This window comes from Benincasa hispida, chromosome 4, assembly GCF_027475165.1.
Source record: "Benincasa hispida cultivar pf3 chromosome 4, pf3_genome.v1.1, whole genome shotgun sequence".
Taxonomy (NCBI): domain Eukaryota; kingdom Viridiplantae; phylum Streptophyta; class Magnoliopsida; order Cucurbitales; family Cucurbitaceae; genus Benincasa; species Benincasa hispida.
In genome coordinates, this window is record NC_143481.1 from 1,890,032 (window position 1) to 1,906,123 (window position 16,092).

A 16,092-nucleotide genomic window follows, 5' to 3' on the forward strand; every position below is an offset into this window, starting at 1 on the left:
GTAATTTGGAAACTAATTACAAGTCACAACTTTCAAAAGATCTTTAATGACTACAAAACCCTCTAGGATTAGAGTGTAATTAATTTTACTTGATCCTAAAATACTCCATCTGGTTTCAGTTACGCTATAACTAATTCTGCGCCATTTGCAGATCTTCTAAATTATCTCCCTACACTTTCGAATTTTAAAAAACGAATGCAATCTTTTTTAAAAATCGAATATAATATTTTTTTTCCAAACATCACGTTTGATCTTATTTTCAATTTCAAATTTTATTTTATCTAATTTTTTAATTTTCATTTATTTCTTATTGATTTTAAGTCTACTTGAGAGTTGACTTACCGAATCAAATCCATTGGTGCATAGATGAATCGACTTAATCGACCATCGACTAACAGTTCAAGTCGCAAAGTCTATGCCAAGCATATGGAATGTGTTGACATTAACTGCTTCGGAATTCTATTCATGACTGCATCATTGTTGGCGGAGGAGCCAATGTTGGAGAAGAAATTAGCAGCAACTTAGTTGGAAAAGAGGTCGGTGCAGAGTCTGACCAATCGATAGTCGTTGTTTTAATTACAATGTAATTATGAATATTTCTTAATAAATCATCTGTAATCTCATTTATATGGTTGAGGTAGTCTAGCCTTTTATAAATTCATTTATATTTTATTTTACTATTTTTATTAATGAAATTATGGTTTGATATTTTTAATTTACAAGTGAAAAGTTAAAATTTGTGGTTCTTCTAATTAGTCCTTGGCATTATGGGCAAAATTTTAGATCATCGGGCAAAATTTCCCAAGAAGCCCAAATCCAAAAAACTTCAGGTATTTGGTGTATGCAGGAGGCGCCAAGTAGACTCAAAACGTGGCATTTTTCTCGTTTCTTCACCCAAACAACCCTCCCCGCTTTCCACTTCCTTCTCCCACTCTTCTGCAGGTGCAGGTTTCTTTCAAATTTCTTCATTCTCTCCAACAATTGGTGGAACAAGATGCATCTCTGATGGATTTTCCAATCTCTTCTTGCATTTCTTGTTCTTTTTAGTCATTAGCCGATGAGGAATGTCGTTGCGTGCCTCAACCGCCACCGCCTGCTCACTCCGGCTTACCGAAGTACGTTATCTTCACCACTATTACTTGCATTTTCTAATTCTTTTTGTTGCTGCGATGTGTGCCTGGTGATTTTTATGAGATGTATGATAGTGAGAAATCACTCGAAAATTCAACTAGAGAGTAGAGAACGTACTTCGTTATTGGCGATGTTAGGAATCTCAGGATCTTTCTTTGTTTCCTTTCCTTCTCGTGCTAATCACGTTATTCTACTCTTTTATCGGTAATTGGTACTTTTTCTTGATTTGATTGTATTTTCTTTGGTTTGTTTTAATTTTATTTGCGGGAGCTACATTTTGACCTTCCAAATTGTATCTGGTAAAGAACAACTTCGGTTGAGGTATCTTTTTGTGGACTTCTATTGTTCTGGTATTCCCGATTGAGTTTCTTGTAATAGCTAATTTGAGGAAATTTCGACAAGCTCATATAATCTTGAACTTATTTTACACCCATCCCACCACCAAACAAACGAAACAGCCGCAAATTATGAAGCGTGAAATGTGAATTAAGAATTAGGATCTGATATAAAAAAAATTTACGTTCGTTCCCTAAATAGTTAAATCAATCATATGTGCCTGCATTCTCAAAGCCCCTGATTCTATGAACAGGATTGATGGGATTTAAGAATGACATACGGTATCTGTCAACAGGATTGTTGGGATTTTGTTCGAGCTCATTGAGATGTTTTTGGTTCAAATGTGTTGCTGATTTTGTTTGTTCTTGAATGCTATTGTTTCCTTTCGAATATCGAGTCATAGAATCAAGTTTAAAAGTATGTGTGTGTTTGTTTTTACTGAACTTATATCTTGCCAAACTACTTTGTTTCATTATGCTATCTTTCTCACAGCTTCGTAACTGTACAACCGTCCATGGAACTAAGTTCAATATTTGTCTTTTGGGATTGAATCAATTTATCTAGCCTTGGAGTGAAAGGAATAGGATGCCAGATTTGTTGTCCACTCGGGATAACTTATCCGTAAAACTTATATTTGTGAAAGGGTTTTCTACGTTCCAATGTTACTACTTCCAAGTGCAAATATATGTTGGAAGGTTTAAGTAAGTGAATTAAATGATCACATTTAACTGTTAAATAAATTAATTCTTATCTTCCTTGGAGATCGCCCATCATTTCCATTTCATATACCATGTATGTTAGGATTTATAAATTCTGCACTTTTGCTACTTTTGCAGATTTACGCCATGTCAATGATTTTGGAAAATGCATATCATTGGGATATTTGCAAGATATCCAAGCTCTGAGGAGACAAGATGTTTATCTGTTGACAAACTTGTTCCACCAAAACTCGTGAGTGAATGCTCATATTTGAGAAGGGACCGTTGTCTTTTATTTATTTATTTTGCCAGGATTTTTTTTAAAAAATTTTTAAATAGAAGAAACGATTTCATTGGTAAATGAAATAAAGGAGTAAAAATTCCAAACACCTTATTGCCAGGATTTATTTGCACTTGATATTTCTGTGTTTGCTATAGCCATTTACTTAAATATTGTGATGCAGATTTTCGACCGGTTATTCAAGCGTACATGGTGAAAGGCCATCTGCAGAGTATGCGAAGTTGAGAAAGCAATTGCTGGAAAATGAATTTGGGCATGCACTTGGAGCTTACAGATCCAAAAGACTTTCCTCTGTCTATCACTTTGGTCCATTTTTAGCGTTGTATAGGGCAGCAATTATCTCATTCCATGTATTGAAGCTAACCATATGGCAGTTCTTCGTTCATGACTTAAAAAAGCGTGCTATTAAGGTATGTCTTACACATCTACTCAAAGGTTTTCATCTGTGAGTAACCTTTTAGTGTCATAGTTAAAAACGTGGTCAATGAAGCTTTATTGGTCTGAATTTTGTTATGTCTGTCCCATTCCCTTTATATCGTATGTGTGTAGTTAGCTCACCCTCGCGGGATCACGACCCTTTGTCCCGGCCATTGTAGCACGTGTGTCGCCCAGGGCATAAGGGGCATGATGACTTGACGTCATCCTCACCTTCCTCCGGCTTATCACCGGCAGTCTGCTGTTGTTTTTGTTCCATTTGCCTTTATGTTAATCATCTAAAAGAAAGAAAGAAAATATTATAGCTGTTTTATGCTATCAGTGTGTAGGATGTTTATGATTGGCTTAGTAAAGTGTTGTTTTTTTCATGCAGTTTCGAGAAACACTAATCAGATTGGGGCCTTTCTATATCAAGGCAAGTTTTTTCCCCTTAATTTGAAATGTCCGCCCATCCTCCAACTTTTTGGAATTGTGCATTTTCTTTAGTCTGCTTTCAATCATCAACAACCTATGTGAAATGAGGTCGCAAAAGGTTTTATCACTGTTTATCTGTTGCTTGTATTAATAATATTTCAACTTAAAGTTGTTTGATGGTGAAAAGAGGCAGATAAATTTAACGTGATTCTCCTTAAATTACAGCTTGGGCAGGCTTTGAGCACAAGGCCGGATATATTGCCAACAGTGTATTGCCAAGAACTTGCAAGGTTACAGGTATGTGAGGTTTTCTTAATTCTTAATTAGTTACGGCCAATCAGATACCATATGCATTATAAATAGTCCTTAGAGATGATTTTCTTCCCAATTACCTTCTTTCAGTCTATTCTGATAGTTTGAACTTTCTTACTCAAGGATAAAATACCTCCATTTCCAACTCACCAAGCAATCAAATCTATTGAGAATCAGCTGGGTCGTCCTGTTTCACAAATTTTTGCTGATATTAGCCCAGAGCCCATTGCATCTGCATCCTTAGGGCAGGTTTATAAGGGTAAGTGGCATTCACTTTCCTGAATGGAAAATTTTCTTTTTCGTTTGAAATTCTTCAAACCATCTCTTCATGTTCATACGCAAAATGAGTGTTCAGATATGGATGTGCAAGTTTTGAATCTTGATGTAAGCTAAAGTTAAATTCCCATTTTTTCTGCCTCAAGTCTTGCAGCTCACCTGCATTCTGGAGAGCTTGTAGCTGTCAAAGTACAAAGGCCTGGCATGTCTCTTTCATTGACTCTTGATGCCTTGTTGTTCCAGATGATTGGTGGCCAGTTAAAACGATTTGCCAAGGCCCGGAAAGATTTATTAGTAGCTGTTAATGAAATGGTGATCCTTTGCATGCTTTTTATTTGTTAGGACTGATTTTCTTTTCCATTTCTGGCTTTCTTGCTTGTAGATTATTCTAGTAATACCTTTAAGAGGGATTTGATTTCCCCATTTTGTGGTTACTTCAGTTGTGAATATCTCTGAAAATTATTCGAAAAAGTCATTGTATCATACATTTTAAATTTAAGATGTTGGACGTTTGACATCATTTTTTTTTGGATCTTGTTTGAAATTATGTAGCAGCGTATTTCAAGATTTATGAGCTTTGGTAATTTGTTGTTATTATAGTTATTAATTTTTGGGGCATTATGGAGCCCTCAAACAATTTTCCAAAGAATAATTATTCAGGTCTTCTTGCTTGATCTGAAATGGCCATTACTTCACAATATCACAGTGGGGTGTTGAGTTCTCTCAAAGATTGGGGACGTGCTTCCCTCGTCCTCTTGTCACTCTCTCTCTGCTTTTGTTTTTTATTTTGTAAATTGATCGTCAATTGCCTTGCATGTTCTTCACATTCAGGCCTTTCTTTAAATGAACAGGTTAGGCACATGTTTGATGAAATCAATTATGTTCAAGAAGGGAAAAATGCTGAGCGTTTTTGTTCTCTCTATGGATGTCAACCATGTAAGTTCTAAGGTATTCTTATATGTCCTAAGATTACTACTACTTCCATATATTGAAGCCAATATCCATTATACATTCAATTTCTAGCTAAACATTCTCTGCGAACTTTTTTTTGGGGATCTTTTGCTAAACCATTTGAAGTCTGATAACTGACTAGCATTTGTACGACTTTCTTCATAACAATGAAGTAGGCGACGGTGGGAAGAGTTCAGCAGTTGATGGCTCTATAAAATATAAGAAATCAAACTGTGTTAAAGTCCCCAAAATATTTTGGAACTTTACTCGGACGGCTGTGCTTACCATGGAATGGATTGATGGAATAAAGCTTACTGATGAAGTTGGCTTGCAAAAGGCTCATTTGAATAGAAGGGAGCTCATTGACCAGGTATTATACAGAAATTGTTCGTGTATTTCTTGTTTCTCTTTCCAATCTTTCTATATTATCTTTATTATTAATATTGATGAAAATAAAAGAGGAAGGAGAAAAGAAACGCACAAATAATTTACGTGGAAAATCCTAGGCCAGGGAGAAAAAATCACGATCTAGACTAGTTTTTTATTATTCAAGTAATACAGAAATACAAGAAGAAGACTGCTCAAATAAATAGATAGACAGGAAGCCTTAGGCCCATAAGAGAATTACAAATAAGCCCCTAGGGCAAACCAACCCTTTTTCGATACTCCCCCTCAAGTTGGGGCGTAAATATCAATCAGATCCAACTTGCTGATACAGTAATCAAAACTCTGTCTTAACAACCCCTTTGTAAGGACATCTGCAATCTGCTGATTAGAAGGGATGTAGGGAATACATATGCTCCCATTGTCCCGTCTTTCTTTAATGAAATGTCTGTCTTAACAACCCCTTTGGTCCTATCGTGCTGGACCGGATTGTTGACAATACATATTGTTGCTTTATTGTCACAAAACAATTTCATTGGAAGCTCCCTATCTTGTCGAAGATCTGTCAATACTTTCTTCAACCAAATTTCTTCACATATCCCCAAACTCATGGCCCTGTACTCGGTTTCTGCACTACTTTTGGCAACTACTCACTGTTTTTTACTTCTCCAAGTGACCAGATTGCCCCAGACAAAAGTGCAATACCCAGACATAGATTTTCTATCAACAGCAGACCCAGCCTAGTCTGAATCAGTATATGCTTCTATACCACGCTTCCTGAACAGAAGACCTTTACTAGGAGTACCCTTTAGATACCGTAGAATGCATTCGACGAATGTCATATGTTCCTCATAGGGAGCTTGCATGAACTGACTGACAACACTCACGACATAAGATATATTAGGTCTCGTGTGAGATAAATATATCAACTTCCCGACTAATCGTTGATATCTCTCTTTACTAACAGGGGCTCCATTGTTAACATTACTCAGTTTGGCATTATACTCCGCAGGGGTGTCTACAGGTTTACACCCAATCATCCTTGTTTCTTCGAGGAGATCCAGAGTATACTTTCGTTGTGAGACAGAGATACCCTCCTTCAACCGAGCCACCTCCATCCCAAGGAAGTATCGCAATTTTCCCAGATCTTTAATTTCAAATTATTCAGCCATCTTTGTTTTAAGTCTCATAATTTCATCAGTATCATCACCGGTCAGTACAATGTCATCTACATACACAATAAGTACTGAGATCTTTCCTGAACCAGACTTCTTTGTAAACAACATGTGGTCTGAGTGCCCCTGATCATACCCCTTGCTTTAACAAACGTGGTGAATCTGTCAAACCAGGCTCTTGGAGACTATTTCAACCCATACAGTGACTTCTTCAATCTACAAACCCGATGCTTAAACTGGTTTTCGAAGCCGGGTGGAGGGCTCATATAGACTTCTTCTTCGAGTTCTACATTAAGAAACGCATTCTTCACATCCAATTGGTGCAAAGGCCAATCTTTATTAACAACAACAGATAACAGCACCCGGATCGTATTGAGTTTGGCCACAGGAGAGAATGTCTCAGAGTAATCAATACCAAAAGTTTGAATAAAGCCTTTGGCTACCAGTCTCGCCTTGTATCTGTCGATCGAGCCATTGGATTTGTACTTGACAGTAAAAACCTATTTACATCCAACCGTCTTGTGCCCTTCAGGAAGAGCAACCTGTTCCCATGTCTCATTTTTCTCTAGAGCTCTCATTTTTTCCATAACTGCAGCCTTCCACTCAGGAGTTTCCATGGCAACATGTATATTACTTGGAACCATTACCGTATCTAGACTGGTAGTAAGAGTCTTGAACTCATGAGGTAGGTTACTATATGTCATGTAACTATGCATAGGGAACTTTATACATGACCTAGTCCCTTTTCTCAAGGCAATTGGAAGATTGAGAGACGCATCATGATTTTCCTCTTCTCCAAGTTTCTTATGGCAGCTAGCCGTCTGATCTATGGATCTTTCTTTAGAAGGACTTCCCACACAATCACCTTCCCTTCCACTGTTCTCGTTTGCTGGAGTTGTTTCCTCTGTGTTGTCTTTTCCATCAGTTTCTCCATCCTCCTCAATTCCCTCTATTTTCTCATCATTTTCACCAATCTCTATATCTCTGTCCACTCTGCAATTATTAGTCTCAACACAGTCATCAGTATCACAAACAGGGATGTCATACCTGGGACTGAGACCGAGTCAGACTCATGAACTGGAGCCGGAGAAGCGACAGGCGGCACTGTTTCCTTCCTGTGATTCTTCCTGTAGTAAGTTATCCAAGGGACTTGATTAGTGGGAAGAACAGGACTAGGGAGAACAGGGCTAGGATGTTTAGGTTCAGCCGACACCTCTAGGGGAATGGAATACGTGGACCAGTTAGCCTCTTCACTAGGACTCTCCCCCTGAAGAGGACTAATGGGAAAGAAAGGCTGATCCTCGAGAAAGGTGACGTCCATCGACACAAAGTATTTTCGAGACGAGGGATGATAACACTTGTACCCACATTGATAGAGAGGGTACCCAATAAAGACACATTTCTGGACACGAGGAGGGAATTTTGTACGATTGGCCTAGGGTTTCGTGGTCTAGGGTTTCATCGCCTTGCTTTGATACCATGATGAAAATAAAAGAGGAAGGAGAAAAGAAACACACGAATAATTTACGTGGAAAACCCTAGGCCATGAAGAAAAAACCACGATTTAGACTAGTTTTTTTATTATTCAAGTAATACAGAAATACAGGAAGACTGTTCAAATAAATAGACAGACAGGAAGCCCTAGGCCCATAAGAGAATTACAAATAAGCCCTAGGGCAAACCAACCCTTTTTCAACAAATATAATACGTTTTTTTATGGGAAAACAAGAAAGCCCTTTTTTGTTGACAGGCAGCTGTATCCATTTTCTATTGTTCTGTTTGTATTTCTTGAAGTAGGCTATTTACATAAAATCTAATATATGTCATTTCTTAAGTGTTTTCCACTTTTCTCTTATAGGGATTGTATTGCTCTTTGAGGCAATTGCTTGAGGTGGGTTTTTTCCATGCTGATCCACATCCAGGAAACCTTGTTGCTACTGAGAATGGCTCTCTTGCATATTTTGACTTTGGGATGATGGGTGATATCCCACGGCATTACCGCGTTGGACTGATTCAAGTGGTAAGAAAATATTATTCAACTTTAATAAGTTCCTCTGTTCAATATAATGCACTTGACTATTTAGGCATACCACTGATTTTAAGAAACATTTGGTAGAATGAGGTACAATTTTGACATGTCAACATCTGTTTATCTGCTCTATTTCCACCCCCATGGCATGAACTATAGATATATTATGTGCAAGTTGTGATGTTTATTGTCCATACGATGCTTAGTGATTTAGGTATCATTTAAGACATGATACATGGTGAGAAAAATAATATCCTCAACCCCCTACCATCAAAAGAAAGACGGAACAATATGTGAAAGAAGGTTGGAAAACTTCTGCTCTGGGAATATAAGATGAGATTAAAAAACACCTTTAGTTCTTGAACTTTATGGAAGTAACAATTTAGTTCTTGAACTTAGATGGTAACAATGTAGTCCCTGAACTTCAAAATTAGTAAATTTTTAGTCTCTAATATGAAAAGTATTGTAAAGATTTAATGAGATTTTTTTCCTTATTTAGATCAATTAATTGATTAGAGACCATTTATAAATTACAAAGATCGTGTTGTTACATAATAAAAATTTATACTTAATTTGGTGGATTTTCACGGTGGATATCAAATTGTTATGTATTAAAGTTTAGGGACCAAATTGTTATAAAATTGAAAATATAATAATAAAAGAAAAATTCATTTGATAACCCTTTCGTTTTCTGTTTTTAGTTTTTGAAATTTTTGCTTATTTTCTTACAACTTCTTTACCATAATTTTCATCATTCCTATGCATTTTTAACTAAATTATTATTTTTTTTTTCAAAAAGGACAAGTTTCTAAGAACTATTTGGAAACTTTTCAAAATTTGGCTTGGTTTTTTAACACACTTTTTAGATAGCTGAACAAAGAAATCAATAGGTGGAAGATAGTGTTTATAACTAGGATCTTAATTTTCAAAAATCAAAAACCAAAAGGTTTCCAAATGGGGCCCAAAGTTTATGGACTAAATTATTATTTTAACCAAAATTCAGAACCAAGAGTGCTTTTTAACCCTAAAATAAATGCCAAGAAATACTGACCTTGATATTCCCCATGATTGAATATTGGTAATTCTTCTATTGTTTTAAATTTCTACCATTGCTGAATGGTCTAAGATTACTTAATAATGGTCTAGGCTGCACATAACTTTCTTGTCATTACACATTTTTACAGATTCCGGAGGTCTTCTCCACATGCATGTTTGTCAATAAAAATATATTGGTCCAAACATTCAATGTTGAATAATTTTGTTCTTCGATATCTAGTTGCACTTATAGTTTTCTTTCACGTCATTTTCCTGTTTGCTTCCAGTCTTCATTTTCTAAGTCTGATGAAAATGTGGTAGAAATTTGTCAGAAAGCCGATTAAAATTTTATTTTCTTTCAGCTGGTGCACTTTGTTAATCGTGACTCGCTTGGTTTGGCCAATGATTTTCTTTCTTTGGGATTCATTCCTGAAGGGGTTGATATTCGATTAGTTTCTGATGCTCTAAATGCATCATTTGGCGATGGAAAAAAACAGTCACTGGATTTTCAGGTTCATTTCCTTGTTTCTGAATTTTAATTTCCATTTACCATCTCAAAAAGAGGGGGGGAATCCTTTTGCATTGTCAATCATGTTTAAAGCTGAAAGCTCTTATGCGTGCAAATTGACATGGATTTCAGGGAGTAATGAACCAGCTATACAGTGTTATGTATGAATTTAATTTTTCCCTTCCTCCGGACTATGCCTTGGTCATAAGAGCATTAGGGTCACTCGAAGGCACTGCAAAAGTCCTCGATCCTGAATTCAAGGTCTTAGAAAGTGCATATCCTTTTGTCATTGGGAGGCTTTTGGAAGATCCAAACCCTGATATGAGAAGAATTTTAAGGGAACTCCTCATCCGAAATGATGGATCCATTAGGTGGAACCGGCTTGAACGCTTAGTAAGTCTTTCCTCTTATTTCTCTATCATGTAGCAAGCACTTTGTTTTTGCGAATGAATGTACTAGTGATGATGCATTTACGCATGGAGGTGCAGACATGCTCTATATACTTGGCTGTCTTTTTTATTCTGTTTGCATTTCTTATTTTCTGATTTTTTTTCCTTATCCGAACAAGGTTGTAAGAGGTCTGCCAGCTTTCTTTATTTGTATCTTAACAAACAAAAAAAATTGTTGCAGGTTGCAGCCATTTCTGAACAGGCTTCCAAGTCAAGTGAGGAATCCCTCAAGGATAATTCTTCGAATCCCCTGGGATGGAAATCATTTGACATGCCAGCAGTTGTGGCAGCTACTGAGGATCTTTTTCTTTTCATTCTCTCTAAGAAAGGTTCAAGGGTACGTGTTTTCCTCCTCCGCGACATCATTGGAACTGTTGACATTGTTCTGCAGGATGAAGTTTTTGGGTGCTCATCCGGTGAGAAGCGTCAGACCAGATCCGAGGTTTGCTCAACTCGTCTTTACATATTTGCTTCAAATAATATCCTTACAAATCAAAGCATTCTTGAAGTCGGATGTCCGGAGGGTCATCTGAAGAAATTTGTTAGGGTGATGGACAATTTGGTGTATTTTGTTTGCAGGATCATGCTATGCTGGAAAGAGTTGTCCACGGATTCCAGTGCCTCCGTGAAGCAATAAAGTTAGCCCCACAAGTGTGGACGGCTATGCTTATTCGCATGGCGTTAAAGCCTGAGGTTCATAGTTTCTCTTTGGACGTCATTTCAAGCATAATTATGCATATTGGAAGAAAAATCCCTGACCATCTTTGGGTTTGTATTTCAAGATTCCTTCATGACTTAGAGAGAGACTGCGGTTCTAACAAAGTATGAGGAAAGTAAACTACTTCTCTTTCTGTTCTTTTAAACAATTCTCTCTTTATAGAACACATTTTAAAAAAATCAATGATAGTCACAACTAGTTTAGCTCTTATTTAAGGGTATCTTTCTGAATCTCTAGACTGTTAAATTGAGAGCGGAGTTTTGAAAGATCGGTTACCTTGGATTTTGCCTCACGGGTTGGTGACTTTTATTTGAAATTTGGAGGGAATTTTTAATTTTATTAGATTCAAGTAATTGAACCATTAATAACGGGTTAGCAAAATTTTAGCCTTATTTATCCTCGATAGGTGACCTGTAAATCTAGGATGATAAAAATAATCATTTTATTAATTAAATTCTTAACTGCACAAATATTTTTTTTTTTCCCTATACTCTTATAGTGTCTATTACTTCGTGTACAATTATTTTAGTCTGGTGGGTGAAACCATACTTTGAACATGTGCCTTTGAGTACGTTGTGCTCAGATGTAGGCATGGTGACACTGGGTCTCTCATGTCTGCATTTGGGATTTTTTTGGGGTGTTTTTAGTCACGTGCTAAGTGTGACAATAAATGAGTCTGGTGTAAAAGGGTAAGTTCATTTTTATGTTATATGCTTAGTTTATTTGTCTTATGTTATTATTATAAAAAAAAAACTTGGGGGACATTTGGAGTAAGGAGCTGATTATTATAGTTCTAGGTTATTATAAGTAATTTATGTTTGAGGTGTAAATTATTTTAGTTTGAGTTATAATAATATGTATTTGAGGGGTAAATTATTTTAGTTTGAGAAGGAAATAATAAATACTGTAACAAAGAATAAAAAAAATGGTGAATGTAAAATAGTAAATACTGTAGTTAATTGAGAGATACAAAATAATATTTGCGGTAGCAAAAAGTGGTTATTATAGTCTTAAGATAGTCTTTACTCCAAACACACATGTAAATTTTTTTTAATGTACATGTGTGTGGAACACTTTAGAATACTTTATTAGAAGTTTGCTTTGAAACTGCACATCTACGAGATTTTCTTTTCCTGATCCAATATACGACTAATTTAAATTAGAGAGGTGTGAGAATCTAATTTTTTTTATCGGGTGATTTTCTTGTGTTTATTTATTTGGAGAATAATATTTTTATCTAGATGTTTCTGAGCTGATTTTAAATGGATCAATTGGAAATAGTTATAAATTTCTAGTCAATTATTTAAATGAATGGAAGTTCAGATGATATTTGCTCTTTTTTTTTTTTATTTTTTTTTTAGGTTCCACATTTGGGTTCTTTTTGAAGTCTATTTTTTTTGGGGTGTCTTAATTGACTTGCTATCTTATCTTGTGATGCTCTCTCATCTTTTTAAATAACACCAGTCGGTGAAATAAGGGGATAATCCTCAATCCTGGTAGCCTTGCAATGTATAATAGAAGACAAAAGATAGAACAAGACAACATTATCAAATTAGGTGGAATTAAGTTGCTTTAAATAAGAAACCAAGCAAAATTGCAGTATCCTAATTGCTTTACCAATAAACTGTTCCCATGACATCTCATCTTCTCTGAAAAAGGGCCCACTTGGTAGGATTGAAGCAAAAGTTGTTGCCAGTGATACAAATAATTGTAAGAGAACTTGAAAGAAGGGAACATAGAAAATGTGTTCGTCTGTCTCACTCAATCATAGTCTCTTTGCAGCTCATCAGATTCAAAGTGGCATCAAAATCAAAGTCTCAACGACGTAGCCAAATTGCAGAGCCAAATTTTCTTGTCAATTTCTAGTCACGTTTACTTTTAATTTTTAACTAATTATTTATTGATGGTTTGAAACTTGTGGTATTCATTTATTTTGGATGTTTGAATTCTATAATTGCGTTGTAAACAATTGTAATTTATTGAGATTTAATTGATGGCACATTTAATCCCTTGTAGTTCCCTGTGGTGAATGTATAGGAAGAAATGTCTAAGGTCATGTAAAAGTACATGGTCGGTGGGAATTGCATTGGGATATTATCGAATGATTTGTTGTTGGTAATGGCAATGTTTCATTTCTATGCCAAAGCGAGTTCAGTTCAGTTCAAGTGATATGTATGTGTTGGTACCTAGGAGTTTTTTTTATTCAAATCACTCCACCCCTATTGTACTGAAGAAATGTTCTATTTGGAAATTCATCACTTAGTCTTCCAAAAATATTGTTTTGGTGAGTTGTGAATACTTCATTATATAAGAATGCTAGTTTTGGATTCTGAGAAAATAGTCGACTATAATTGAATTATTTCTTAGATCTTTTTCTTAAGGCAAGGATGGCCAAATGTTCATTCTAAGTGAGTCTCTTGTTTAACTCTTATGAATATGTTTTTCTTGTGCTTACAAAATCTGAACCTCCAACATACAAAAAAGGAAGAGAACATGTTAATTACCATTGAGCTTCAAGAAATTGAATCATAAACAGATACTTGTATGTCAATTGTGCTATGCTCGAAATTGAATTTTGCATTGAATTTCTAACTTCATCAAATAAAAAAATCCAACTTTTCAATCAATATTAATAATATGAACCCTCATCATCAAGTTATGAAACTAATGCTTTCTACTATATATTAAATAGCACACTGGTAGCACATAATTGGAATTCAATTAGATATGAATCTACTCATTTTACTTTCAAAGTAATTTATTGGATTGAGATACAAGGTTGAACGTTCAATGTGTACCTATATGATTATTATCACTTCGATTACAACTACGATAGTTCAATAAAAAAGTGATCCAACCTACACATGTAATTTGTACCTTCATGTAATACCTCCCACCCACAATTTAGAATAATACCAAAGGTTCTATTACAAGTATGAGAATAAAATATATCTGTGTGAAAACTCAACCATCTTAAACAATCAATAGGTGCTCAAATTTCACGCATATAAAGGGCCCTTCCCTCTAATATTTTAAACAATTGGATATTCATTAGTCTCAAAGTAAATTCTTCCTAAATATCAAAAGCGGCTAATATTATAATGTTAAAATTATACTTCCCTGACCAACCATGGCCTTTTGCTATTTTAATGGGAATAAAAAGAAAACATTTGTCCAAACCAAACAACAAGAAGCTTAATCAGTTCACCAATAGGGAATCAGAAATTGATACACTTTCTCTAAAGAAAACAATAAAGATGACTTCATACAACTAATCGTGCTTGCTTCAACAAAATCACAATCTAAAAATAAAAATAAAAATTAACAAAAAAACAAAAAACAAAAAACAAAAGATTTCCGAAAACCTTTTTGACCAAACTCCCAAAGATTTTCGTTACCAAAAAAAAGGGCAAAAGATTCAGTTCTACAAAAAAAAAAAAAGAAAAAAAAAAGTTGTACATGATCCAACGGCCAGATTTCGTCGATCAAAACCTCCATTTCCACCCCCCCAACTATTCTTCTTCTTCCTTCATATTTACACAGAAACTTTTTTATATATTATTATTATTATTTTATTAATTTTTTTATATAAATAATAAAACTTAGAACGACGGAACGACGCCGTATCCACTCACTCTGTCAACATCAAGTTCGATGTCCGTCCGTTTGGCGAACCGTCCTTTGATTCGAGGTCTCGTCTCGGCGTAAGCCTTACGAGATGCGTATCGGATCGTCTTCTCGAACTTTCTGTTCTTCCTCTTCTCTCTGTACCTCAACACTCTCGCCTCCCGATCCGCCGGCGAGATTTGCAGCGGTTGTACCGTCGATTCCGTCGATGGTTTCGTGTACGGATTTGATACATCCGTCATCGTGTTTTCGTCCGGCACCACTCCGACCTCGATCGAAGAGGATGATACCTGATGGTAAAGAACAGGTGAGATCGATGTTTCAGATTGATTCGTATTATTGGTACTGCTAATTGGAAAAGGATTCTGAATCAAGTGATAACTTACACTGTGACTTATTGACTGAGGATTGTATCCGTACGGGAAAGATTTGGCGACGGGGAAGTCTATGCCGAAGCAACGATCGTTTACTGACGAGAGATTGACGCCTTTGCTCTGAACAGGAACAACTCCATCGGCGCCGGAGCTGTTTTGCTCTTGCGCTTCCAATTTCGGATCTACGTGGCCGTAATCCAGATCTAGGTAAGGATCCATTTCTGGAAACTCAAACTTGCCTGAGTTCAGATCTGAAGTTTCGATTGCTTTAGGGTTAGGGTTCGGAAGAAGCCAGGAAGCAGCCTCGGCCTCTTCTCTACTAACATCGGCGGCATCAGCGTCGACATCGGAGAAGTAACGGTCGTCGAGGAAGTTGATTGCAGCGCTGGGTTTAACGGCGAGTGAGTTGTCGGAGTTGGAGGTGTCGTAAAAAGGAGTGACCGGAACTCGCTCGTGACGGCGAGCGAGAGGGTTAGCAGAGTGAATATCGTGGTCGCAAGTGAGGCAGAGAGCGGCGGCGTCAGCCTTGCAGGTTACATGAGCAGGAGCTTGCTCGCAAACTTCACAGACCCAAACGCGAGCATGGCGAGATGCGAGTTTGTTGGCTGCGTGAACTTTGGAGTCACAGACAAGGCATAGGAAGGCAGAGTCAGCTCGGCAGAAGAGAGTGGCCGTAGCCGACTTACAGGAGTCACAAAGCTTGGAAGCCATGCTCCAATGGCGGAAAACTGAAAATGGTATGTAATGTCTCTCTCTCTCTCTCTCTCTCTGGTTCTATAGTATTCTTTTAGTTAATCAGGCGTGTACGAGTCTATCCGGTGGGGCCGACGAAATCCAGTCATGGACGAATGAAAATTAAACACGTGGTCGAGGCTTAGCCATAGAAACCAAAAATATTTATCGCCTTCAGTGAAGGGGAAAATTAATAAATATTTAGGG

The 16,092-nt window shown here is 36.5% G+C and overlaps 2 protein-coding genes across 4 annotated transcripts; one reads left to right on the forward strand and one right to left on the reverse strand.

Moving 5' to 3' along the window:
- Positions 1-794: 794 nt before the first annotated feature.
- Positions 795-11,362, forward strand: LOC120075383 (Protein kinase superfamily protein). Of its 3 annotated transcripts, XM_039028728.2 has the most exons (15): positions 893-1,115; positions 1,960-2,168; positions 2,304-2,418; positions 2,630-2,876; positions 3,275-3,316; positions 3,541-3,612; positions 3,751-3,886; positions 4,058-4,215; positions 4,755-4,839; positions 5,028-5,224; positions 8,272-8,433; positions 9,840-9,989; positions 10,118-10,378; positions 10,616-10,876; positions 11,014-11,362. In XM_039028728.2, exons 2-15 carry the CDS (start codon positions 2,153-2,155, stop codon positions 11,260-11,262), a joined length of 2,151 nt encoding a protein of 716 aa, XP_038884656.1. In that variant the 5' UTR covers positions 893-1,115; positions 1,960-2,152; the 3' UTR covers positions 11,263-11,362. The 3 variants fall into 3 exon arrangements, with proteins under 3 accessions (XP_038884653.1, XP_038884655.1, XP_038884656.1); XM_039028725.2 differs by lacking the exon at positions 1,960-2,168 and having other exon boundaries at positions 795-1,115; XM_039028727.2 differs by lacking the exon at positions 1,960-2,168 and having other exon boundaries at positions 846-1,115; positions 5,031-5,224.
- A 2,993-nt stretch (positions 11,363-14,355) lies between these two features.
- On the reverse strand, positions 14,356-15,864 carry LOC120075384 (zinc finger protein CONSTANS-LIKE 4). The gene is made up of 2 exons (XM_039028729.2): positions 15,166-15,864; positions 14,356-15,069 (listed from the first exon to the last, which is right to left on the reverse strand). The coding sequence occupies exons 1-2, from the start codon at positions 15,862-15,864 to the stop codon at positions 14,755-14,757; spliced, it is 1,014 nt and encodes a 337-aa protein (XP_038884657.1). The 3' UTR covers positions 14,356-14,754.
- Positions 15,865-16,092: the final 228 nt, after the last annotated feature.